At 63.0% G+C, this 24,325-nt stretch overlaps 1 protein-coding gene across 1 annotated transcript; it reads left to right on the top strand.

Annotated features, from left to right (window-relative positions):
- DDR1 (discoidin domain receptor tyrosine kinase 1) lies at positions 1 to 23,781 on the top strand. The gene is given in 20 exon segments (XM_029054860.2): positions 1 to 417; positions 8,277 to 8,439; positions 8,719 to 8,821; positions 11,051 to 11,279; positions 12,417 to 12,564; positions 12,694 to 12,793; positions 14,249 to 14,435; positions 15,055 to 15,301; positions 15,818 to 15,916; positions 17,116 to 17,267; positions 17,569 to 17,664; positions 17,666 to 17,738; positions 18,079 to 18,189; positions 19,189 to 19,430; positions 19,758 to 19,832; positions 19,834 to 19,886; positions 20,985 to 21,203; positions 21,656 to 21,890; positions 23,261 to 23,410; positions 23,509 to 23,781. Coding segments are annotated over 20 exon segments (3,225 nt in total). The 5' UTR covers positions 1 to 15; the 3' UTR covers positions 23,650 to 23,781.
- The last annotated feature ends 544 nt before the right edge of the window (positions 23,782 to 24,325 follow it).

Raw genomic sequence — 24,325 nt, 5'->3', positions numbered from 1 at the left:
TACAACCGAGCACTGATGGCAAAGAAACGGCCAGTCCCAGCAAAACTGGTGTCTCCCCCCTCGTCAGTCTCTCGGACTGTGGCCTCCTTGTGTCTTTTCCTTCTCTTTGAGCAGGCCGCGTCCCGCAGCTCTCTTTCTCTGCGGGTGCCCCTCGCTCCCCGCAGGGCCCGGATACATACATGCACACATACATACGTACATATACATCCACAGACAGACAGACAGACACCCGCGCTGGGGCCGGGTGGAGGCTGGGCGAGCGGGGCGGAGGGCGCGGGCACGTTGCCATGGCGACGGCCAAGCCGGCCGCAGCTGGTCGGGGCAGCTGCTCCCGGGAGCCCGGAGCCCGTGTCCGGAACCAGCCCCGCGGCCCCCGGACAAAGCCCAGCAGCCCGGAGGCCCCCGGAGCCCGCCCAGGTACCGGGGGGCGGGGGCGGGGGCGGGGGAGGGGGGGAGGAGGAGACGGGGAGTCTCCGCGGGGGGGGCTCGAGGGTCCGAAATGACGAGGGACGGAGAAAGCAGAGAGGCGCTGCCGGAGGGACCGGAGGGACGGCGGCTCGTCTGGGTGTGTGTAGGGGAGCGGCGGGGACGGGGGCTGAGATTGGGGTCCCACCCGCTGCTGCTCCTCCTCCTCCTCCTCCCTTGCCTGGTCCCCCCGACCCCTCTCGTTGACTCCCTCCCTTTCTCTGTCTCCCACCCAGCTCTGCTCCAGCCCCCCTCCTCCGCCTCCCTCTCACCCTCCTTAGACTCGAACCCAGGCCCCCTCCTCCCCTTCCCCTTCCCTCTCCCCCGCGCCAACTGCAGGGCAGGGGAATCGGACCCGGCGTGTGGGGTCCGGCCGGGGGCCGCTCCCGCCTCCCGCTCATCTGTTTCTCCCCAGTGACCGGGGGGCAGAGGGGGGACAGTCTCCGGGGGGGAGAAGTTCCTCTCCGCCCCCACCCTTCCTTTCTCCCGCGGTTCTCCTGGGCACCGGTGGGGAAAAGGGAGAGTCCGGGGAGGGCGGGGAGCGGAGAAGGGGCAGGGGCCCTTCTGTGTCTAGGGGGCTGGGAGAAAAGGGGACTCTGCTATGGGAGGTGAGGGGGGGGGGTCCTGTGGCCTGTGTTCTGTTGTCATCTCCCAAGCGCTCAGTCCAATGCTCTGCACACAGTAATTGCTCATACGATTGGCCGAGTAGTGAAGGAAGGGCGGAGCCTGGGGGCTGGGCTCTCCAGTTCTGCTGTGGGGGAGCCTGTAGGCCTGGGATTTCCCCCCCACCCCTCCCACTTGTGGGAATCTCGGCGCTGAGCCCCACATTCCAGCCCGGCTCCAGCCTCCTTCCCGCTGTCACTTGACTCCTCCTGGCCCCGGCCCCCGGCCCCCGGCCTCCGGCATACCTTCCCCTCCCCCGAGCCCGACGCCGGCGCCCGGGGATCTCAAGGGGGGACCCGCTCCCCCGCGGGGCGGGGAGGGGGAGCCGCGGGCCCGGCCCTTCCCCTCTCCTCTCCTTTCCTCTCCTCTCCTCTCCCCCGGACCCCTTCTCCGGCTGCCACCCTCCCCGCGGCCATATCGGGCCCCAGTGGGGAATCTCCCGGGTGGGGGAGAGGAGAGGGGCGGGGTCGGCCTGCTCGGAATCCCGGCCCGGCGATCCTGGCTCCGGGTTTTCCTGCCTCCCGCTGCTCGGGCTGTAGCCAAACCCCGGCCTGGATTTCGCCCCTTCCCCCCCCCCCCCACCTCGCACCCTCAATGAAATGAAATCCAGCTCCGCGGTTTCCCCTTCTCCCTCCAGGGCCGGCCCCAAAACCCGGCCCGGGGCATTCGGCTCGGGAGCGGCTGGGGGAGAGGCCCAGGTGTGTTTACCTGCGGGAGGCCCCGGCTCGTCTCCCGCTCAGGTCCCGCCCCCCCGGCTCTGTCTGGCTCTTCCCCTCCGCCCCCCGCTCAGATTTCCCCAGAGCCGCGGCCACCGGAGGGGTGTGAGTTTTTTGGGGAGGGGGCAAAGAAGGGGTTCCTGGGGGAGGAGAAGAATTAAGAGGGGGTGGACTGGGTAGGATCTAGAGCTTGGTGGTCTCGGGGGGCGTCTCCGAGGGGCCCGAGTGTTTGCGTCTTTGTGCATGCAAATGTGCTTGTGTGTTTTTGGGCCTACGTCTGGGTGGGAATCCACGTGCGCAAGGAATACAGGGAGGGGGCCGTCAGGTTTGTCAAGGTGTCCTTTGGGGGAGGGTCTGCCCGTCTTTGGGGGAGGGCAGGGGGCAATGTTAAGGCATTGTTGTTGTGCGTAGGAGGTGTGTGGGTCTGTGGGCCGCTGCTCTCTGTCCTCTTCGCCCCCCCGCCCCCCCGGCTCTCTCCATCGCCCCTTCTCTCCTGCCCCTCTGGTCTCGTCCGTCTCTTGCTCGGTGTCTCACTTTCTCGTTCCCGCAGTGTTCATCCCCGACTCCTCGTCTCCCTTCGGTCCCTCGGTCCCCACCCCCCGGCCCCGGCCCGCACCTTCCCCCTCGGCGGGCGCCCCGGACCCTGCATTCAGCCGATCTGTACTCCGTCTCGAGCGCACACTGTGCAACCCACTGTATTGAGCACTTGGGAGAGTGCAGAAGATGGGGCAGACACAATCCCCACTACTCTCGAGGGGTTTGCAGTCTAGGGGCGGGGCCGCTCGGTTGGGAAGACCCCCCTCGGATCCGCCCCCTCCAACCCTCCCCTTCTTCCCCACTGCATCCCAGGCCGAGCCGTCGAGGGCAGGGCAGGGCAGGGCAGGGCGCCTGGGTCTCAGGAACGGAGAGCGGTGTGGGGGAGCGGGGGGCGATGATCGGGTCCCGAGAGTGGAGAGTGGTCTCTGCCGGGGGGGTCGGGCGTCCTGGGGCCGGCCCGGGAGCTGCTCCCCTCCCCCCTCCCTGCGCTCCCACTAGTCTGGGCCGGGAACCGGGCCTGTAAAGACCTGTCCCCTCCCAGCCGCCCCAGGGCCTCTCCCTGCTCGTCCCAACCCAGCCGAGCTGCTGGGGGAGGAGCCCGGAGATCGTCTCGGTCGGCCCCGGCCCTGCCCGTGATGTCATTGCCTCTGATGGTGACCTCACACCAGGCCCCCCCCGACCCCCTGCAGCCCGGGGAGGGCACGCCTCCCCTCCCTGGCATTTATTTTAACTTCTATCCTAGACTGGAAGCTCCTCGCGGGCGAGGATCATGACCACCAACCCGGCTGTATTGGACTCTCCCAAGCGCTCAGTATAGAGTTCTGCACGCAGAAAGCGCTCAATAAACATCATTGATTGGGGAAGAGGGCAGTCGTGGCGTTCTATTGCATAGGGATTTTTTAATGGTATTTAATCCGTTATTATGTGCCAGGCCCTGTACTACGGGTAGATACAAGCTTATCAGGTTGGACACAGTCCCTCTCTCTCGTAGGGCTCACAGTCTTAGTCCCCATCGTACAGATGAGGGAACTGAGGCCCAGAGAACTGATGTGACTTGCCCAGAGTCGCACAACAGGCAATGTGTCGGAGCTGGGGTGAGAACCCAGGTCCTCCAACTCCCAAGTCTGTGCTCTTTCCACTAGGCCAAGCTGCTTCCCTAGTTGTGGCAGTGGAGTTGGGAGCAGGGAGGCTACAGGGGGAGGGCTGTGGGCAGGGAGGAGGAGGAGGAGGAGGAGGAAGAAGGGGGAGGCAGCTGTGGACAGAAGGAGCGGCGGAGGTTAGGGTACCCTTGCTTTTCCTTTGGAGTGCAGAGGGTGAGGGGAGAGGGGAGAGAGGCCTTAGCCAGGACTGGCAGGGTGGAGGGAGTGCTCAGAGTGGGGTGGGCGGCCTGCCTTCCAAGAACCTTTGTGTCCCAAAGATCCGATGGGGCTGCGGGGGCCGGGGGAGGGGTCTTTTCGGCCCCACTGGAAAACTGGCAGCTCTTTTCAGGCCCTGCCTGTCACCTGCGGCGGGCGAAGCTAGGGGGCGGGCGGGGGGGGGTGTTTGGGGATGTGTGTGGTGGTGGGGGCAGCCCCTGAGAGGGTGGGGGTGGGGAGGGGGCGAGGCGGAGGGCTCGCTCTAAGGGGAACCCGAGGAGAGGAGGGATTGTGGGCCCAGGGAGAAGCACTGCAGTGGAGATGAGTGAGGGATGCAGGGGCCGGCAGTCGGAGGAGGGAGGGGGGAAAGGCCTGGGGGACCGCAGGAGGGGAGGGGGCTGAAGAAGTGGAGGGAGGAGGAGAAGAAGAAAGAGGAGGAGGAGTTGGAGGAGAGGAGAGGGAGAAGGGGGGAGGAGGAGGCGCCTGGCGGCGGCGGCGGCGGCGGCGGCGTCCCCAGCTCCTCTCCCCGGAACAGGCCCCCGACAGCTGCTCCGCGGAGCCGCCCCCGACACCCGAGCCGGGCGCCGCCCACTGCTGCCTCCGGGGCCCCGAGCCCGGGAGCCGGCATACCTGGGTCCCCCGCTGGCCGGACGGAGGTAGGGAGGGCGGGGGTGACGACCGGGGGGCGGGGGCGGGGGGCTCAGAGAGCTCCGAAGTGGGCGCCGGGGCAGGGGGCGGGGAGGGGCAGGACGCTTGGGTTCTCCGCTTGGCGGTGTCGTCCCCTTTTCCTCTTTCCTTCCCCCCCGTCCACCCCCCGGCCTCTTATTCAGACTGGTCGATTTGGGGTGGGGGAGGCGGGGCTCCCCACCCCGGGCTCCAGGCCTCAGATGTGGTCTATCAACCCTCCCCTCTGCCCCCAGTCACCATCGGGGTCGCCCACAACTGGAGAGCACCTGCACCCCCACCCCCTCTGCGCTCGGGGAAAGGGCCTCTGCTGAGGAAAACCAGGGCCTCGGAGACCCCCACTCTCCCCGGAGGGAAACCCACCCAACGCTCCCTGCCCGGGCAGCAGGACACTGCCAGCCCAGACTGGACATTCCCCCAACCAAAAGCACCCAGCTCCCCATCTCATACCCCACCAGACACCCCCCCTCCCCCCCCGCCTGGACAGCAGCCACTGCCAGCCCAGACTGGAAAACCCCCAACAAAAAACACCCAGCCTCCCTCCCACACCCCGCCAGACCCCCCTGTCCAGACAGCAGGCCACCGCCAGCCCGGACCAGACATCCCCCCATCAAAAGGGGGATGCACCCAGCCCTCCTCCCCCTGATTTCCTTCCTTCATTCAAGCGTATTTATTGAACGCTTACTTTGCACAGAGCACTGTACTAAGTGCTTGGAAAGTACAATTCGGCAACTGAGAGTCCCTACCCAACAATGGGCTCACAGTCTAGAAGATGGGATTTGACAACAGCTCCCCAATTATCTGCCCAACCATTTGCCGTCATCTCTTTGGACGCTGGGGGACACCCGGTGCACCTCCACAACCCCCCCTTCCCCCCCCCCATGAGAGACAGGGATGGCTTCATCCAATCTGTTCATTTTATATTCCCCCCAGCGTTTAGAACAATGCTTAGCACAGCAAACGTTTCATGAATTCACAGTGATTACTTTTAATCAATCAATAGTATTTATTGAGCACTGACTGTATTGAGAGCACTCTACCAAACACTTAGGAGAGTACACTACAACAGAGTCGTAGACATGTTCCCTTGTCCACAAGGAGTTTACGGTCTACAGTCTTGACAAACACCCATATAATAAATATAAATAAACGCTAGCCATGCACTTCTGCAGGGATAACCCCCAAACTAAACTGTTTCATCCCTGACAGCTTGTCCAGACTCCGCCCCCTCTCCCCGGGCCTCTGTTTACCCCAACTGGATTCAACACCTTCTCAGCCCTCCCCTCCACCCCCACATCCTCCAACTCAGCTCCAGACATCCATCAATAATATTTATTGAGCGTTGACTGTATGCGGAGCACTTTATTAAGCGCCCGAAAGAGTACAATACAGCTAGGGGAACTGGTCTCAGCCTGGATCTGGGGAGGGGGGAATTGAGATTTTCCCCTCCAGAAGCTGAGGTGCCTCACGTGGATTGGGGGTGTCAGGGATGTTGGAATCGGGGCGCTGAGAGGATTGGAATAGGTGAATCCAGAGGCGGGGGTGGGGACTGAGGGTAGAAGGGAAAGGGGGAAGAGGCTCCACCACCTGTCTGCTGCACGACCTTGGCCAAGTCGCTTCACTTCTCTGTGCCTCAGTTAACCTCATCCGTAAAATGGGGGTTAAGACAGTAAGCCCCATGTGGGACAAGGACTGTGTCCGACCTGATTAACTCGTATCTACCCCAGCGTTTAGTTCAGTGCCTGGCACATAGTAAGCGCTTAACAAGTACCTTTAAAGAAAAAAAAAGAAACTGGAGACAGCAAGAGAAGTGGACCATGAATAAGGCAAGGCTATTTTCCAGGAACTGTCCTCTCGAGTCCCCATCTCTCTTCCTCCCTTCTGTTCCTTTCTTGGAATCTGTTCAGCCTGGGCTCTGTCTGTCTGTCTGTCAGCGCCAGGAGAGGGAGGGAGAAATAAAAGAGGGGGAAGGGGAGGAAGCTGAGGGAATAATTTAAAGTTACACGCGTTTATCGTTGCACTGTTTTGTGTATAGGACTGTGGGTGCCCAAAAGCATCTGTGCGTTTGCATGACCTCTGTTTTTCTGTCTGTGTGGGACTGAGCGACTGTGTGTGTGTCCGTCCCCGTCCCTGGGGCATTCTCCACGTACCCGGGGCGCTTAGAGGTATCTCCCCAGGTGTCGGCCCCCAGGGTGATCATTAACTTATTAAAGGGACGATTTGCACAGTAGTCGATGATGTGGAATGAGGCCGCGTGTTGGGGCGTCTGCAGGTAACTGTATCGGTCTGTGGACGCCCTCTGTCCCCGGGCTTCGGGAGGAGACAGACAGACAGGGAGAAGACAAGGAGAGACGGAGACACACAGAAACACAGACAGAAGGCAGGGAGACCCAGAGCCAGCCGAGACGGGGACGGGGAGACAGCCAGTGAGAGAAGGGGGAGGGAGCCGGAGCCGGAGCCAGACTGAGCTCCCCGGAGGCTTCAGTGCTGGGGGCCGCCAGGGAGGGATTTATTCCGGGCGGGCACCGCTAATGTCTGCTCTGCCCCGGGGTGACAATCAGTGCTATTTATTGAGCGCTCATTGTGTGCCGAGCAGCGGCCTAGGCACCGGGACAACAGAGCTGGAGGACCGGCAGGAGCCGTGGCCTGCGGGAGCCCCCTCGTCTGGGGGAGGGGGGAGGTCCCCGCTGGACCCTCCTTGCTTGTGCTAAATCGTCGGCGAGTCTCGTCGTTCGCCGCCCTGGCCGGGGGTCCCGGGGGTCCCCGGGGTCCCCGGGGGTCCCGGGGCGGGGCGGCTCGTCGTGCCTCGGGCCCCGCCGCTGACTCACCGTGAGCCGGCCGTGAAGGTTACTCTGGGGAACAAGGGCCCCGCTGTTCCCGGGGGGGCGGGGCCGGACCCAGGCGTTCCCCCCCGCCCACGCCCCCATCCCTGGGACCCAGGCCTCGCCCACACGTCTCCCCCGCCCCCCCAGATCCACGACTCCTGGCCCTTGCGCCCCCCCCCCCCGGCCCCGGCCCCCCTCCAGGACCCAGGCGTCCCTCCCAACCCCGCCTCCCTGGGATCCAGGTCTACCCCCCTTCCCACCCCCCACCCCCGCTGCTCCACGACTCCTGGCCCTGGCTTCCCCCACGCCACTTCCTGGGTCCAGGTGAATCCCCCCCCCGGCCCCCCTCCTGAACCCGGGCGACCCTCCCAGTCCCCCACCCCCCAAGGGACCCAGCTTTCCGCCCCCTCTCCCCACCCAGCCCATGACTCTTGGCCCCTGCCCCCCCTTCCCCCTCCGCCGCCTCCTAGGTCCAGGTGAATCCCGCCCCCCTCCGCGCCCTGGGCTCCCCGCCCCGCCCCGCCCCGCCAAGCTTCCCCGTCCAGCTGCCGTCCCCGCACCTCGGGGGCTCAGCTGCCTCTCGCATTCCAGGCCCGGAGGCCGGCGGAGGCTGGCGGGAGCAGCTGGAGCCGGACAAAGAGCCGGGGGACACGGGGGCCCCCCGCCCCTCCGGCCTCCTGGGGGGACCCGCTGCCCCGGCCCCTCCCCCAACCCATCTCCCGGGAAACTGGCCCTTCTATTCAGCGCTGGGCGACCGCCCCCCCAGCCCAGCCTCCTCCCGGGTCTGGGGTGGGGGCTGCGGGGGCTGCGGGGGAAGGGGCCGCCTGGGAGCAGAACAGGGAAGGAGGAGGCCCGGACGCCGGGAGGGGACGGGGGGCCCAAGGAGGGCCGACGGTTAGATCCCCAAGCACGACCCCTGTCCCCATATCCCCGTGCCCCCATCCCCATCCACTCCCGCGGGCCGGGCCCCCTGGCCCCCAGCCCTGCCCGCCCCCCGGCCCACCGGCCCCCTTTCCCTCTGTCCCCTCCAGACATGCCACCCCTTCCCCCGGGGGCCTGACGGACTGGGAAGGATGGGCCCCGGCCGCGGCCCCCCCGCCCCGCGGCCGCCACCGCTGCCCCCTCTGCTGCTGCTGACCCTGGGGCTGTGGGCCGCACCTGCACTGGCAGACATGGATGGACACTTTGACCCTGGTAGGCTGAGGCTCGGGCGAGGCCCGGGGTGGGGGGTGGGGGGAGCTCCTCGATGCGGGGAGGGGGATGAGGGCTGAGGGTGAGGGTAGGGGGTGTGTGGGCAGTGGGGCCCCTCAGTGCCGTGGGCGGGGGGGGCGGGGGCTGGAAACCTGGGGTGTCTGTGGGGGTAGCGGAGGCCCCTTGCTACCGTGGGGGGCGAGGGGTGGAAGCCGGGGGCAGGGGCGGGGCTGAAGACCACCGGACCCTGACCCTTCGTGTCCCCCGACCCGTCCCCGACAGCCAAGTGCCGCTACGCGCTGGGCATGCAGGACCGGACGATTCCCGACAGCGACATCTCCGCGTCCAGCTCCTGGTCTGACTCCACGGCCGCCCGGCACAGCAGGTGACCCGCCACGGGATGGCCGCGATGTGGGAGGCTCAGTCTCCTCATCTGGGAAATGGGGATTCGATCCCCGTTCTCCCTCCTACTTAGGCCGTGAGCCCCTCGTGGGACGGGGCCGGTGTCCGGTGTGATTATCTTTCATCTACCCCAGCGCTTGATACGGTGCCTGGCGCGTAGTAAGTGTTTAGCGAGAACCGTAATGATCATTTATTATCTGTGATACATTTACTGTGCTGCGCACCATGCCAAACGCTCTGGGAGATATAACACCGTCGATCGGATCGGACCTGGGCCTGTTCCTCACGAGACTCACGGTCTACGTGGAAGAGCCGACGGGTACTGAATCCCCGTATTTCAGATGAGGAAACTGAGGCTCAGAGAAATGAAGTGACCCGTCCCGGGTCACGCAGCGGGCAAGTGGCCGCGCCGGGTGTAGAACCCAGGTCTTAATAATAATAATTTTGGTATTGTTTTAGCGCTTACTATGTGCCAAGCACTGTTCTAAGCACTGGGGGAGATACAAGATAATCAGGTTGTCCCACGTAGGGCTCACAGTCTTCATCCCCATTTTTCAGATGAGGTAACTGAGGCACAGAGAAGTGAAGTGACTTGCCCAAAGTCACACAGCTGATTAGTGGCAGAGCCGGGATTAATAATGTTGGTATTTGTAAGTGCTTACTATCTGCAGAGCACTGTTCTAAGCGCTGGGGTAGATACAGGGTAATCAGGTTGTCCCATGTGAGGCTCACAGTTAATCCCCATTTTACAGATGAGGTAACTGAGGCACAGAGAAGTGACTTGCCCACAGTCACACAGCTGACAAGTGGCAGAGCCGGGAGTCGAACCCATGACCCATGATTCCGAAGCCCAGGCTCTTTCCACTGAGCCACGCTGCTTCTCAAGGGGCCACCTCAGGGTGCCTCCCCTGGGACCTTGGCCCCCGCCCCTCTGCAAGTGTCCTCCGCTCCGCCACCCTTCTCTCCTGCTGGACCCAGGCTGGGAGTCAAGAGGCCTGGGTTCTTCTCCACTGGTCTGCCGTGTGTCCCGGGATAAGCCACTTGGCCCTTGCTTGTCAGGAAAACGGGGAATGATACTCTCTTTCCCTTTTAGACTGGGACAGGGACGCTGTATCTACCCTGTATCCCGCCTAGAAAGCCCTCACTTTGAACGTGCAATAATCAGTACCGACCAGTGGTATTTATTGAGTGCTTGCTGTGTGCAGAGCACTGTACTGAGCACTTGGGAGAGGACAGAGAAACAGAGTAGGTAGTCACATTGCCTGCCCACAATGAGCTTTTACAGTCTAGAGGGTGAAGATAAGTGATAGTCATGACCTTCACCCACAGAGCTTTCAGAGTAAGGGATCCCAAACAGAGAACTCCCAGCGGGCCAGAGAGGAGCATTTTAGCTTCTGGGAACACTTCAGAGGCCCAGCGGGCCCAGATAGGAGACCCCACAATAGCAAACCAATAACAGGGAACCTGGGTTCTAATCCCTGCTCTGCTGCTTGCCTGCTGTGGGACCTGGGGCGAGTCGCTTCACGTCTCCAGGTCTCAGTTTCCTCATCGGTAAAATGGGCATTAAATACCTGTTCTCCCTTCTAATGATGATGGTGGTATTTCTTAAGCACTTACTAAGTTCCAGGCACTGTACTAAGCGCTGGATGGATACAAGCAAATCTAGTTGGACACAGTCCCTGTCTCAGGTGGGGCTCACAGTCTCAATCCCCACTTTACAGATGAGGTAACCGAGGCACAGAGAAGTGAAGTGACTTTCATTCAATCGTATTTATTGAGCGCTTCCTGTGTGCAAAGCACGGTACTAAGCGCTGTGCCCAAGGTCACACAGCAGACAAGTGGTGGAGCTGGGATGAGAACCCATGACCTTCTGACTTCCAGGCCTGTGCTCTATCCACTACACCTTGCTGCTTCTCCTACTCAGATGGTGGGCCTCATGTGGGACAGGGACTGTGTCTGACCTGCTTATCTTAGTGTAGTGCTTGGCACGGATTAAGTGCCTAAATATTATTATTAATTACTAAGAATAACCAGGGATCTCTGTAGGAATCAGAGCTTCCCGGGACACCTACTATAGCAGAGTAATCCTGGGAGTCTCAGCAGGAGCCAGGGTGGGGCCCAAGAGACCCTCTGGTAATAGAAGGAGCCCAGAGGATGAAAGCAAACCTGCATCTCTCTTTGTCCCTGTGTTTCTGTGGCGGCGGCCACCCAGGCTGGAGAGCAGTGACGGGGACGGAGCCTGGTGCCCGGCGGAGCCCGTGTTTCCAGCGGAGGCCGAGTATCTGCAGGTGGACCTGCGACGGCTGCACCTGGTGGCCCTGGTTGGGACTCAGGGCCGGCATGCAGGGGGTCTGGGCAAGGAGTTCTCCCCTGGCTACCGGCTCCGCTACTCACGAGATGGCCACCGCTGGATGTCCTGGAAGGACCGCTGGGGACAGGAGGTGAGGGCCTGGGGCCGGGGATGTGTGGCCTGACTGGGCAGTGGGTATGAGCAGCTGGGGGCTGGAGTTAGAGAAAGAGGAGTCAGGGAGGGGGGTGGTAAGGGCCTCAGAGGAGGGGCTTAGGCAGAGAGGGAGCCCATGAGGAATGAGGCCGGCCAGGGAAGGGCAGGGGCGGAGGGTTGGAGTTGAGAGGGAGCTAGTGAGGAGAGGCTGGCAGGGGCGGGGGGCGGATAGCAAACATCGGGGTTTCTAGTTCACATCTCCCCACTCCTCAAGACCCTCCACATCCAACAAAAACTCCTCGCCATCGGCTTTAAAGCGCTCCATCCCCTTGCCCCCTCCTACCTCACCTCGCTCCTCTCCTACTTCAACCCAGCCCACACACTTTGCTCCTCTAATGCCAATCTTCTCACTGTACCTCCATCTCATCTGTCTCCCTACTGACCCCTCGCCCACATCCTCCCTCTGGTCTGGAGCTCCCTCCCCATTCATATCGGGCAGACCACCGTTCTCCCCAGCTGCAAAGTCTTATTCAAGTGCCGGATAGGGCCCGGGCCTGGGAGTCAGAAGGACCTGGGTTCTCATCCCACCTCTTCCACTTGACTGCTGGATGACCTGGGGCAAGTCACTTCACTTCTCCGTGCCTCAGTTCCCTGTCCCGTAAAATGGGGATTAAGACTGTAAGCCCTATTTGGGACATGGACCGTGTCCAACCTGATTAGTTTGTATCTACCCCAGTGCTTAGAACAGTGCTTGACACACCGTAAGCGCCTAACAAATACCATCATTGTCATGATTATTAAAATCCCAAATCCTCCAAGAGGCCTTCCCCAACTAAGCCCTCATTTCCCCTGCTCCGTCTCCCTTCTGCACAGATCTGCACCCTTTGTTCTCCCCCTGTTCATCCCCACAGCACTTATGTATGTCTCCAATTTATTTTAATGTCTCTCTCCCCCTGGAAACTTGTCAGCTTGTTGCGGGCAGGGAACGTGTCTACTAACTCTGTTATATCGTAGTCTCCCAATTGCTTAGTTCAGAGCTCTGCGCACGGTAAAGTCTCAGTGAATACCACTGATTGACCGGGGGCTCTTGGGGGTTTTGGCGGGCCCTGCCCCATCCGTGCCTATGTCCCCACAGGTGATCTCGGGGAACGAGGACCCCGGGGGGGTGGTGCTGAAGGACCTGGGCCCCCCGCTGGTGGCCCGTCTCGTCCGCTTCTACCCCAGGGCCGACCGACTCATGAGCGTGTGTCTTCGCGTGGAGCTGTACGGCTGCCTCTGGAAGGGTAAGCGGGACGTCCCACTGGGCCGCCTCTCAGACCGTCCCACCCCAGAATCAGTCCACGCGGAGCTTCCCCCAGCAGGGCGGGGGTCTCACCCTGACACCCTTCTTCCACCCTCTCCCCCCACCGCAGATGGTCTGCTGTCCTACACAGCTCCTGAGGGCCAGACCATGTACTTGTCAGAGGCCATACACCTCAACGACTCCACCTACGATGGCTACTCGGTTAGCGGGTGAGAGATGGGAGCTGGCCGCTGTTGGAAGGGCTGGGGGAAGAACGGGGGGAGTGCTGAGGGGACTGGGTCGGGGGCTGCTTGGAGAACTGGGCTGGGGGCTAGTTGGAGGGCTGATGGGAGAACCAGAGGTTGCTGGGAAGGCTGGAGGGAGAATGGAGGCGGCTGGGAGGACTGCGGTGGTGGCTGCTGAGAGGCCTTGAGGGAGAACTAGAGGTGCTGGGATGGCTGTGGGGAGGATAGGGGACTGCGGGGAGAACTGGGTTGGGGACTACTGGGGGGCCTTGAGCGTGAACTAGAGGCTGCTGTGAAGACTGAGGGGAGATCCGGGGGCTTCTGGGAGGGCTCAGAGAGAGAACTGGAGGCTGCTGGGAAGGCTGGGGGGAGGGCTGGCACAGAGGCAGGGGAGAGAGACAGCAGGAACCACCCAGAGTGGTGGGACAGGAGGAGGAGGAGAAGGCAGGGCGGTGTAAGAGCACAAGGATGAGGAGTAGGGTGGGACCTTCTCTCCATCCCCCAAATCTGAGAAGGTTCAGACATGCTTGGAGCCCCCACTCCTCCCCGATGGGGACAGGTAGAGGCCGGGGTTGGGACGCTCAGCTCTGGCAGGGTGGGAGGGACCGGGCTGGGGCTGGAAGGCCGAAGGTCGGGGCTCTGGTGGCTGGGGCTGGGGACGGGGGCTGTAGTGGCTCGGGACCTGGGGTCCCTCTAGACTATAAGCTCTAGTGGGCAGGGGATGTGTTTATCAACTCTCTTATATTGTCCTCTCCCAGTGGGTCAGGACAATCCTCTGCACACAGTATGTGCTTAATAAATACCATTAATTGATTGGGTGTTATTGTGGCTGCAGCCTGGGTAACCAGGGGTTGGGGACTGGGGGTCTGGTGGCCAGGGGCCTGGGGTTGGGATGACATACCCTTACTGTAAAATGGGGATTAAGACTGTGAGCCCCGCGTGGGACATCCTAATTACCTTGTATCTACCCCAGTGCTTAGAACAGTGCTTGGTACATAGTAAGCGCTTCACAAATACCATCATTATTATTATAATGATTATTATGGTTGGGTGGCTGGGGCGTCTGGGTGGTTGGGGGTCAGGGGTATAGTGGCCGGGGACTGGAGGTCGGGATGGTCGGGTAGCTGGGGTCAGGGATTGGGAGTTTAGTGGCCGGGCTCTGGGTGGCTGGGGGTTGGGGGTTTAGTGGCCAAGTTCTGGGAGGCCAGGGGCCGAGAGGTGGGATGGCTGGGGAGTCAGGGATCCGGGAGGCTGGGGGGCTGGTGGCCGGGGGCTGGGCGGCCGGAGGCTGGGGTTTGGGATGGCTATGGGGTCGGAGGTCTGGGTGGGCCGGGGACTGGGGGACGGCGGTGTAGTGGTTGGAGGCCGTGTCCAGGCTTGGTAGTGCAGGGGTGAGTGGAATCCCGGTATCATCTGCTCTCCCCCCAACCCCATCTGCAGGCTTCAGTACGGGGGCCTGGGCCAGCTGACGGACGGCGTGCTGGGTCTGGACGACTTCCGTCGGAGCCGTGAGCTGCGGGTGTGGCCGGGCTACGACTACGTGGGCTGGGCCAACGCCAGCTTCCCCCACGGCTACGTGGAGATGGAGTTCGAGTTTGACCGGCTCCGGGCCTTCCGGGCCATGCAGGTGCCAGGGCTGGAGCCAGATTGGGGCCGGGGGCGGGGCCGGCAGGAGCTGGGCGGGGCTGGGCCAAGGGGTCCGGTGTCCATAGGGGGGCCCAGACTGGAAGTCTTGGAGGAGCTGGATTTCCCGGCGTTCATCCGGGGTCCCGGGTTGGGGGGATTGCATTATAGGGAGCAGGGGGATCAGGGAAGGTGGGGCGGGAAGGGAGAACAGGAAGGATCGGAAGGCGGGGGAAAGGGGATGGGGAGCGTGGGGCAGACAGGGGTCCCAGGCGTGCTTACGTCTCCCACCCCCCTCTCTCCCCTTCCCTCTTCCCCCCACTCCCTTTCCCCCCACTCCCTTTCCCCCCACTCCCTTTCCCCCCACTCTCTTTCCCCCATCCCTCTTTCTCTGACATCTCCCCTACACCTCTCTTCTCTCCCTTTGCCCTTCTCATCCCTCTTCCCCCTCCCCTTCCTCCCTTTCTCATTCCCGCCCTACAACCCCTCTCCACTCCAACCCCTCTGCTCCTCTCTCTATCCTGATCCCTCTCCCCCACCCCTCTACCCCCCTTTCCCCTCTGCCCTTTTCCCCCTTCCTTCCTCCTTCTCTCCCCATTCTCGTCCCCATCTACCCGCCTCAGGTCCATTGCAACAACATGCACAGGCAGGGGGTGCGCCTCCCCGGCGGCGTGGACTGCCGCTTCAAGCGGGGCCTGGCGTCGGGCTGGGAGGAGGAGGCGGTGCGGCACACGCTGGCGGGGGGACTCGGGGACCCCAGCGCCCGGGCCGTGGCCGTGCCCCTTGGGGGCCGCGTCGCCCGCTTCCTGCAGTGCCGCTTCTTCTTCGCCGGGCCCTGGCTGCTCTTCAGCGAGATCGCCTTCCTCTCCGGTGAGGACCCCCACCCTGGGACCCCTCTCCTCCGCCCCCGACTCCCATTCCAGAGGACTGGTCCTGAGAGTATTTCCTTAGTGTCCCCCACGGTGCTGTGCACTCAGTGCTCCGGTGGGGCGGGACAAGGTAACCAGGTCAGACACAATCCCGGCCCCACACCGGGAGGGAGGACAGGGATTGAATCCCAGTTTGACAGAGGAGGAACCTGAGGCCCAGAGAGGTGAAGTGACTTGCCCAAGGTCGCGTAGCAGGTACATGGAGGAGCCGGGATTAGAACTCAGGTCCCCTGTTGCCCAGACCCGGGCTTTTCCCGCAAGGCCATGCATACACCCCTGCTCCCACCGGAAAGGACAAGTTGTGGTAGTATTTATTAAGCACTCCCTGAGTGCAGAACACTGAACTGAGTGCCCAGAAAGAGTGCACGGGTGAGAAAAATTTGTTCCAGGCCGGACAGGCTCAGTCGGAGCCCGCTCTGGTTCCTCACCCCACTCTTTCCCTGTCTTTCCCTCCCAGACATAGTGAACGGATCATCTCTGGTCGAATCCTCTCCGCCCTCAGATGGCAGCGCCCCTCCTGCCCCCGGTCCAGCCCCCACCAACTTCAGCAATCTGGGTAACGTGGACCCCCGCAACCCTCCATCCTCCTGGCTCGGTCTCCCTCTGTCCATGGTCTTCCCTCTGTCCTTCTTGGTCAATCAATAATCAATGTTATTTTTTAAGTGTTTACTACGTGCCAGGCACTGTACTAAGCACTCGGGGAGATACATGCTAATCAGATTGGATACTGTCCCTGTCCCATGTGGGGCTCACAGTCTAATCCCCATTTTATAGATGAGGTAACTGAGGCTCAGAGAAGTGACGTGACTTGCCCGAGGTCGCACAGCGGACAAGTGGTGGAATCGGAATTAGAACCCAGGGCTTCCTGGCTCCCAGGCCCTGGCTCTATCCACTACTGTGGATACTACACATTGTGTGCAGAGCACTGTACTAAGCGCCTGGGAGAGGACAGTGCAACAGAGTTGATAGGCACCTTCCCTGCCCACAAGGTGCTTACAGTCTAGAGGGCTCCACTTTCCTCATTGTCTGCTTTCCTAATAGGAACTGTGGTGTTTGGCGGTTGTTTACTCTGTGCCAAGTACTGATCTAAGAGCTGGAGTAAACACAAGTTTATCAGGTTGGACACATCCCCTGTTCCATAGGGGGCTCACAGGGAGTAGGATTCAATCACCATTTTACAGATGAGGAAACTGAGTCACTGAGAAGTGAAGTGACTTGCCCAAAGTCACAAAGTAAGCACATGGCAGAGTCAGGATTAGAGCCTAGGTTCTCTGGCTCCCAGGTCAGGCTCTTTCCAATAGACCTCACTGCTTCCCTGCTCACAAGGAGCTCCTGATCCCATCCCCCCTGCGGCTCTCTCCGTCCTCCTTCCATTTCCCTGCCTCCCTGTTCCCCCCACCCCACCACGTTGCTCCTCTGTCCCCCCTCACAAGTGTAGGGGGTAGAGTGAGAGCCCCCCTGCCCCTTGGACTGACCCCTCGGCCCTCTCTCCTCCCCTCTCCCACGGCCCCACCGCACTCTCGCCCCGTGGCCCGATCCCGATCTTTCCCCATGGCCCGACCCCTCCCTTCGTCTCTGGTCAACCCCATCCTCTCCCCGTGACCCCGACACTGCTCACTCCCCACAGCCCCACCCCTGATTTCTCCCCACTGCCCCATCCTGCCCGTCACCCCTGGCCGACCTCCCCCTCGCCCCCCGCTTCTGCGCGACCCTACCCTCTGCCTTTGGCTGACCCGCCCTCTCTGGTGCCCGCAGAGGCCGAGCCGCGGGGGCAGCAGCCGGTGCCCAAGGCGGAGGGCAGCCCCACGGCCATCCTGATTGGCTGCCTGGTGGCCATCATCCTCCTCCTGTTGCTCGTCATTGCCCTCATGCTCTGGAGGCAGCACTGGCGCCGGCTGCTGGGCAAGGTGGGGATCCCCAGGGCCCTCTGGAGCCCCCGGGGCCATGGGGGGCAGGAGGGGTCAGGAGGGCAGGGGCGGAGCCTGGGGCAGAGGTGCTGGGGGGCTGGGGGACGGGAGAGGAGCCTGGAGGGCTGGGACCAGGTGGACAGGGGGTGGAGCCTGGATGGGTGGGACAGGGGGGCAGCTGGAGTCGGGGGGGGACTGAGCCTGGAGGGGGGAAACCCATAGGTAGGGGGGCAGGAGAGGGGACGCAGATGGAGATGGGGCCACGACAAGGCCCACGCTGACCACTTGGGGCCGGGCCCAGGCGGAGCGGCGGGTATCGGAGGAGGAGCTGACCGTCCACCTCTCCGTCCCCGGAGACACCGTGCTCATCAACAACCGTCCCGGCCCCCGCGAGCCGCCCCCCCTACCAGGAGCCCCGGCCCCGCGGCGGCGGCCCGCCTCCCGGGCCCAGCGCCCCCCACAGTGGCACCGGTACGGACCCCAGGGAGGGGTAGCTCCTCCGCCCCACCCGGCCCCGTGTCCACCTGCCTCTCTTCTGTCTCTGCGTCCTGTGATCTCCGCCCCCCCCCATCTCTCTTCATCTCTTCCCCGATCCCTCCCGCTTCTCCTCTTGCCAGATGTCGGCCCGGCCCCGTCTTCCCATCTCCCGGCCCTCTCCACCCCCTGCTCCGTCCCCGGTCCGTCCGTCTGTCCGGCCCCCGCTTCGCCCCGTGCCCGCGTCCTCCCGCTACCCCCGTCCGTCCCTCCGTCCGTCCGCGTCCCCGGCCTCACCCGCCCCCTCCCCGTGTCTCTCCCCCTCCTCTCCCGACAGCGCTGCTGCTCTCCAATCCGGCCTACCGCCTCCTCCTGGCCACTTATGCCCGCCCCCCCCGCGGCCTCGGGCACCCCACGCCCGCCTGGGCCAAACCCACCAACACCCAGGGTAAGCCCCTCCGCCCCCCGGGCTCCCCCGGCGGGCGAGGAGAAGCTCTCTCCCGCCTTGCGCTTGCCTCGCTCTCTCCCCGTCGTGGCCTCTTCTGCTCTCCAGAGCTGCGGAGGAGAAGGCTCTTGCACCCTTAGGTCTCTCTCTGCCGCCTCTGCTCCTCTTTCAGCTGCCCTTCGCTGTCCAGGGGAGAAACCTTTCCAAACAGCCCTTGCGGCAGCCCTCGCCCCCGCCGGCCCCGCCACCCCACCACCCCACCACAACGCCCCAGGATGGCCGGGAAGCCCGTGGCGTCCGCAGCCCTTTCCCCTCCTCCGCACCCACCCCGTGAACCCTCTGTGGTTCCCCTCTGTGTGGCCTCCTTGTCGTTTGTCTCTGTGCTCAAAGCTGCATGATGAGAGGCTTTGGCCCAAGCTCCCTCTCGCCCGTGTGTCCCTCATCCTTAACCCTGCCCGCGGGACCACCCCCCACCTCCGAAGCTCCGGAGGCTCCTTGCCGTCTCGGGTTGGTTGGGTGGGGTGGAACCGGGAGGAGACCAGCAGGAACGGGGGCGGACGGACAATCTGTGGAGAGGGGAAGGTGCTGGTGGTCGAATGGGGGCTCTCCCGAGGTCATCCTGTCCATCGCCCTGCCTCTGCTTCCGAGCGGGAGGGCTCCTCTCGTCCCTGCCTCCCCGCTCGTCGACCGGGATCTTTCCCATGCCGAGAGCTCTCCGGGGAAGGAGCTGCCTGGGCCTCCCTCGCTTTCTCCTTTCCCGATCACCCTCCCATGGGGAAGTTCTCCCTGGAGTCTTGCTGCCATCCATCTCGCTTCACGCTCTCTGCTTCTGGAGGGGTGGCTGTGGGGAACGAGGGCTGAGGCAAGCTGGATTCTCCGCTCAGGATCGAGGGGGTGGGGGGCCTGGGCGGGACAGAGAATGCAAGGCAAGGGCTGGGAGCGGGGCCTCTGGGCTCCCGTCCGGCCCTAACAACCCCCCGCCCCCCCCCCCCGTCCCCGCAGCGTGCACCGGGGACTATATGGAGCCGGAGAAGCCCGGGGCGCCCCTGCTGCCCCCGCCCCCCAGCAGCGTGCCGCACTACGCCGAGGCCGACATCGTCACCCTGCAGGGCGTCACCGGGGGCAACACGTACGCCGTGCCGGCCTTGCCCCCCGGGGTGGTGGCCGACGGCGCCCCCCGCGGGGACTTCCCCCGATCCCGCCTCCGCTTCAAGGAGAAGCTTGGAGAGGGCCAGTTTGGAGAGGTGAGGAGACGCTTTGGGCCCCGACCCCCGACCCTCACCCAGACATGTGACGCCGGTCCCTGGGCTTTAGGATCCTGATGCCCGCTTCCCAATCCATCAGTTATGAATTTTATCGAGCACTGACTATCGGCCAATTAATGGTATTTTTTGAGTGCTTAAGGTGTGCAGAGCACTCCCTTGAGAAAGTCCAGTACAGAAGTCGGTAGACTCGCTCCCTGCGCACAAAGAGCTCACAGCCTCTGATGGCCTGACCCTGAGACGGTGACTCTGGTTGGCCCCGGGATTCCTGGGGGATGAGGAGCCCGTTGACCCGTCCCGGCCCCACAGGTGCACCTGTGCGAGGTGGAGAGCCCCCAGGACCTGCTCAACCTCGAGTTCCCCCTCAACGTCCGCAAGGGCCGCCCCCCTGCTCGTGGCCGTCAAGATCCTGCGCTCCGACGCCACCAAGAATGCCCGGTGAGGACTGGGGGCGGGACCTAGCGGGTGGGGTCGGAGGGTGTGACCACGTTGTGGTTGCTAAGGGGTGGAGTCTGGGGGTGTGAACAGGAGATGGTTACTTAGGGTGGAGTTTGGTCTGGGGTGTGGCCAGAGGATGGTTACTGTGGGGCGGAGCCTGGGGTTTGGCCTGGTGGTATGGCCAGAGGGTGGTCAAGGGGTGGCGTGGAGCCCAGGCAAGTGGCATGAGGAAGGAGCCTGGTTTAGACTTTGGGATTGAGGTCTGGGCGGCGGAGACAGGGAGAAATGGGCGGGGGGGGAGAGCTGGAAGGGTGGGCTCCTGTGGGGTGGGCTCTGGTGGGGCGGACTCCAGGGTCCAGAGGGGGCAGGGACAGGACGAGAGGCGGACTCGTTCACTGGGAATGGCGGGGGATGGGAGCGGGGGAACCGGCCCACTCGTTCATTCAGTCGTATTTGTTCAGCTCTTACTTTGTGCAAAATACCGTACTAAGTGCTTGGGACAGTACAGTATAACAACAAACAGACACATTCCTGCCCACAACGAGCTCACCGTCCATTCCAAGGGGCCGGTTTGAGGCGGACTGTCCCAGAGTCATCAGCCTAGTGGCCTCTGCCCTCTTCTAATAGCCTGGTCCCTTGCCCGTGGGAGGAAGCACTGTTTCCTCACAAGCTTGTGGGGTTGTTGGGGTTTTTTTTGTTGTTGGGGGAGGGGGCGGTAATGGATTGTTCGACATCCAACAGCGAGGGGGGAATGGATTGTTCCGTGTTCTGCAGCAGGGGAATGGGGTAGATTGTCCATGCCAATGGGGGAAGTGGGAAATAGATTGTTCGACATCCAACAGTCATGGGTGGTGGGTTGCTCCATGTCCAGTAGTGGTGGGGGGATGGATCATTACACATTCAGCAGTGGTCGGGGGTGGACTGTCCACATCCAACAGTGGTGAGGGGATGGCTTGTTCCACGTCCAACAGGTGGGTTGGGGGTCGGTGGCAGGGAGACCTCCACGAGGAACTCTTCTGTAGCAAGAGGCTGCCGAGGGGTTCCCTCTAATTCCTTTCTTCTCTTCCTCCTCCTCCTCCTCTTCCTCCGGCGTCCCAGGAACGACTTCCTGAAGGAGGTGAAGATCATGTCGCGGCTCAAGGACCCCAACATCATCCGCCTGCTGGGTGTGTGCGTACAGGACGACCCCCTCTGCATGATCACCGACTATATGGAGAATGGTGATCTCAACCAGTTCCTCAGTGCCCACCAGCTGGAGGACAAGGCGGTGGCCGGGGGCCCGGGGCCCGGAGGAGCCGCCCAGGGACCCACCATCAGGTTCGTCCTCCCGCCCACGTCCAGCTGGGCTCCCCCTCTGGCCCGGCCCGGCCCCGGGCACCGCCGTCGTCGATGCAGCCGCTGTCTCCCCCCCGCGGCCAGGGGATCCTGCAGCTCAGGAGAGGCACCTGTGTTAAAAATAGTAATAATAATAATGGTATATGATAAGTGCTCACTATGGGCTAAGCGCCAGAGGAGATACAAGACCGTCAGGCATAAATGCCACTTATTATTACTGTGTGTGAAACAATGCGGTCAGCAGGGAAACAGTGAGTTTGCGGGGTAGATTGGGATGGTGAGTTGGAAAGTAGGGGAGGGCAGGAAATAGCACGTGGGAATTGCAGAGGATGAGGGTCCGGGGGGTTGGCCGGGATGCCAGGGAGAAAGAGGAATGGCCTGGACCACCCGGGCTGTGGTGGGGGAGGGATGGACTGCACCCCTTCTCCCCTCAGCTATCCGATGCTGCTGCACGTGGCGGCCCAGATCGCCTCGGGGATGCGCTACCTGGCCACGCTCAACTTCGTGCACCGTGACCTGGCCACGCGCAACTGCCTGGTGGGGGAGCACTTCACCATCAAGATCGCCGACTTCGGCATGAGCCGCAACCTGTACGCTGGGGACTACTACCGGGTGCAGGGCCGGGCCGTGCTGCCCATCCGCTGGATGGCCTGGGAGTGCATCCTCATGGTGAGGGGCCACGGGGACGGACGGACGGATGGACGGACCGATGGGCGGAGGGGGCTCCGGTGGGGCTGGGGCCACGGCCGTGCTGCCCATCCACTGGCTGGCCCCGGGAGTACGTCCTCTCGGTGACGGGTCGCGCCACGGGGGGCGATGACGGAGGGAGCGGAGCCGATGGGCAGCGTGAAGGGAGAGAAGGTGGTGAGGATGCGGTGAGGGCGGGATCTAGGGGGTGGGGTGGAGGGAAGGGGCAGAGCCGTACCTGGGAAAAGAGGTCAGTCGAGGGGGCAGGGACCGGAGGGGGCAGGGTCCAGGAGCTGGTGTGAGGGGAAGGGACGGAGCCCTATCTGAGAAAGGGTGGGCCTAGGGGAGGGGTGGGGCCGAGGCGTGGCCAGGAGGGAGGAGGCCGGGCGAGTTCCCCTCATAGCCAAGGGGTTGGGGTCGGAGGCTGAGGTGCCCCCATCCACGAGGGCCATGCCCCTCACTGCCCCCCCCCCCCACCAGGCTCCCAACCTCGCTGACCCCCGGCCCCTGGTCGGCCTCTGACCAGACCGTACGGCTTCCAGTCAATAATAGTGGCCTTGGTTACGTGCTCAGTATGGGCCAAGGACTCCAGGGAGTTGCCAGCAGCGGCCCCGAGTGGATAGAGCTGGGGGCTGGGAGGCAGAGGACCTGGGGTCTCGTCCTGGCTCTGCCCCTTGTCTGATGCGTGACCTTGGGTGAGTCACTTCTCTGGGCCTCGCTCACCTCTTCTGTAAAATGGGGATTAAGATGGTGAGCCCCGTGTGGCACATGGACTGTGTCCAACCTGATTACCTTGTGTCTATCCTAGTGCTTAGAACAGTACCTGGTACATAGCGCTCAACACATACCTTTAAAAAACAAATAAAAACCATAAAAAAGAAGAAAAAGTTAATCAGGCCGGACACAGTTCCTGCCCAACACGGGCCTCACGGTCCAAGGTGGAGGGAGAACAGGTTTTGAATCCGTTTTACAGATGAGAAAACCGGGGCCCAGAGAAGTGATTTGCCCAAGGTCACACAGCAGACAAATGGAGGAGCCAAAATTGGAGCCCAGTTCTTCTGACTCCCCGACCCGGGCTCTTTCTACAAGGCCAAGCTGCTTCTCAGGCGGCGATCCCCGGGTTGGGGGGAAACGGGTTCTGATTAGTTTGTATCCACCCCAGTGCTTAGCATAGTGCTTGCACAAAGCACTTAATAAGACCCACGGTGATTATTATTAAAGGACTGACCGACTTCCACTGGGCTTCAGTGGCGGGGATGGTGGGGTGAGCTGTGTGTGTGTTGTGTGCGCGTGGCCTTGGGGCCCCTCGTGGGGAGGGGCTGATCTCCCTCCGCCTTCCCTCGCTGTCCAAGGGCAAGTTCACGACGGCCAGCGACGTGTGGGCGTTCGGGGTGACCCTGTGGGAGGTGCTGACGCTGTGCCGGGCCCAGCCCTTCGGACAGCTCACGGACGAGCAGGTCATCGAGAACGCCGGAGAGTTCTTCCGGGACCAGGGCCGACAGGTCAGCGGCGGGGGGAGGTGGGTGGGCGAATGCCGGGGGTGGACACCAGAGTGGGCGGGGGGCTCCCGGCGCTCACCCGATCCCCTGCACCACTTCAGGTGTACCTGTCTCGCCCCCCGACCTGCCCGCTGGCCCTCTACGAGCTCATCCTCCGCTGCTGGAGCCGAGAGCCCGAAGAGCGGCCCCTCTTCCCCCAGCTGCACCGCTGTCTGGCAGAGGACGCTCTCAACATGGTCTGAACCCCAGCGGCAGAGACGCAAGAGAAACCCCCCGTCCCGTCCCCCGCCACCCTCTCCCGCACACCGCCCACCTCCGTCCTCCTCTCTCATTTCCTCTCTCCTCTATCATCTCCTCTCTCCTCTCTTCTCTTGTCCCGCTCGTGTCTCCTCTCTCCTGACTCCTCTCTCATCTCTTCTCATTTCCTCTCTCACCTCCTCTCTCCCATCTCTCTTCTGCCTCTTCTCTCGTCTCCTGTCTCGTCTCTCCCGGGACGGCCAGGGTAGAGGCAAAGGGACGGGTGGGAAGAAGGGGCTCTTTCCTCTCTGTCTTCTCCCGCTCCCCATCTTTCCCGCCCCGCCCGCCCCCCACCCAACTGGTCCTGGGGCCGGGACCTTGCCCTTTCCCGCTTCGCCTCCTCACGGATCCGGCAATCCCACTTCAGGAAGTGGGCGTTGGGGGGGGCGGCGGCGGTGGAGGGCAGGGAAGCCGCCGGGCAGACACTGGACACGGCCTAAAGGTGCCCTGCTGGGAGACACTGGTCAAGGGATGGGGGGTGGGAGGTCGAGGGCGGAAGTTCTCCCTGCCCCCCCTCCCTCCGTCAGACACTGGACACAACTGGTTGAGAATTTGGGGCCGGGATGGGGCCAGAGGACACGAGCCCCCCATCTCCTCGGGGTCTCCCCTCCGCCCCCCCAC

Source organism: Ornithorhynchus anatinus, chromosome X5, assembly GCF_004115215.2.
Source record: "Ornithorhynchus anatinus isolate Pmale09 chromosome X5, mOrnAna1.pri.v4, whole genome shotgun sequence".
Classification (NCBI taxonomy): Eukaryota; Metazoa; Chordata; class Mammalia; order Monotremata; family Ornithorhynchidae; genus Ornithorhynchus; species Ornithorhynchus anatinus.
This window is presented reverse-complemented; position numbering and strand designations above follow the sequence as displayed.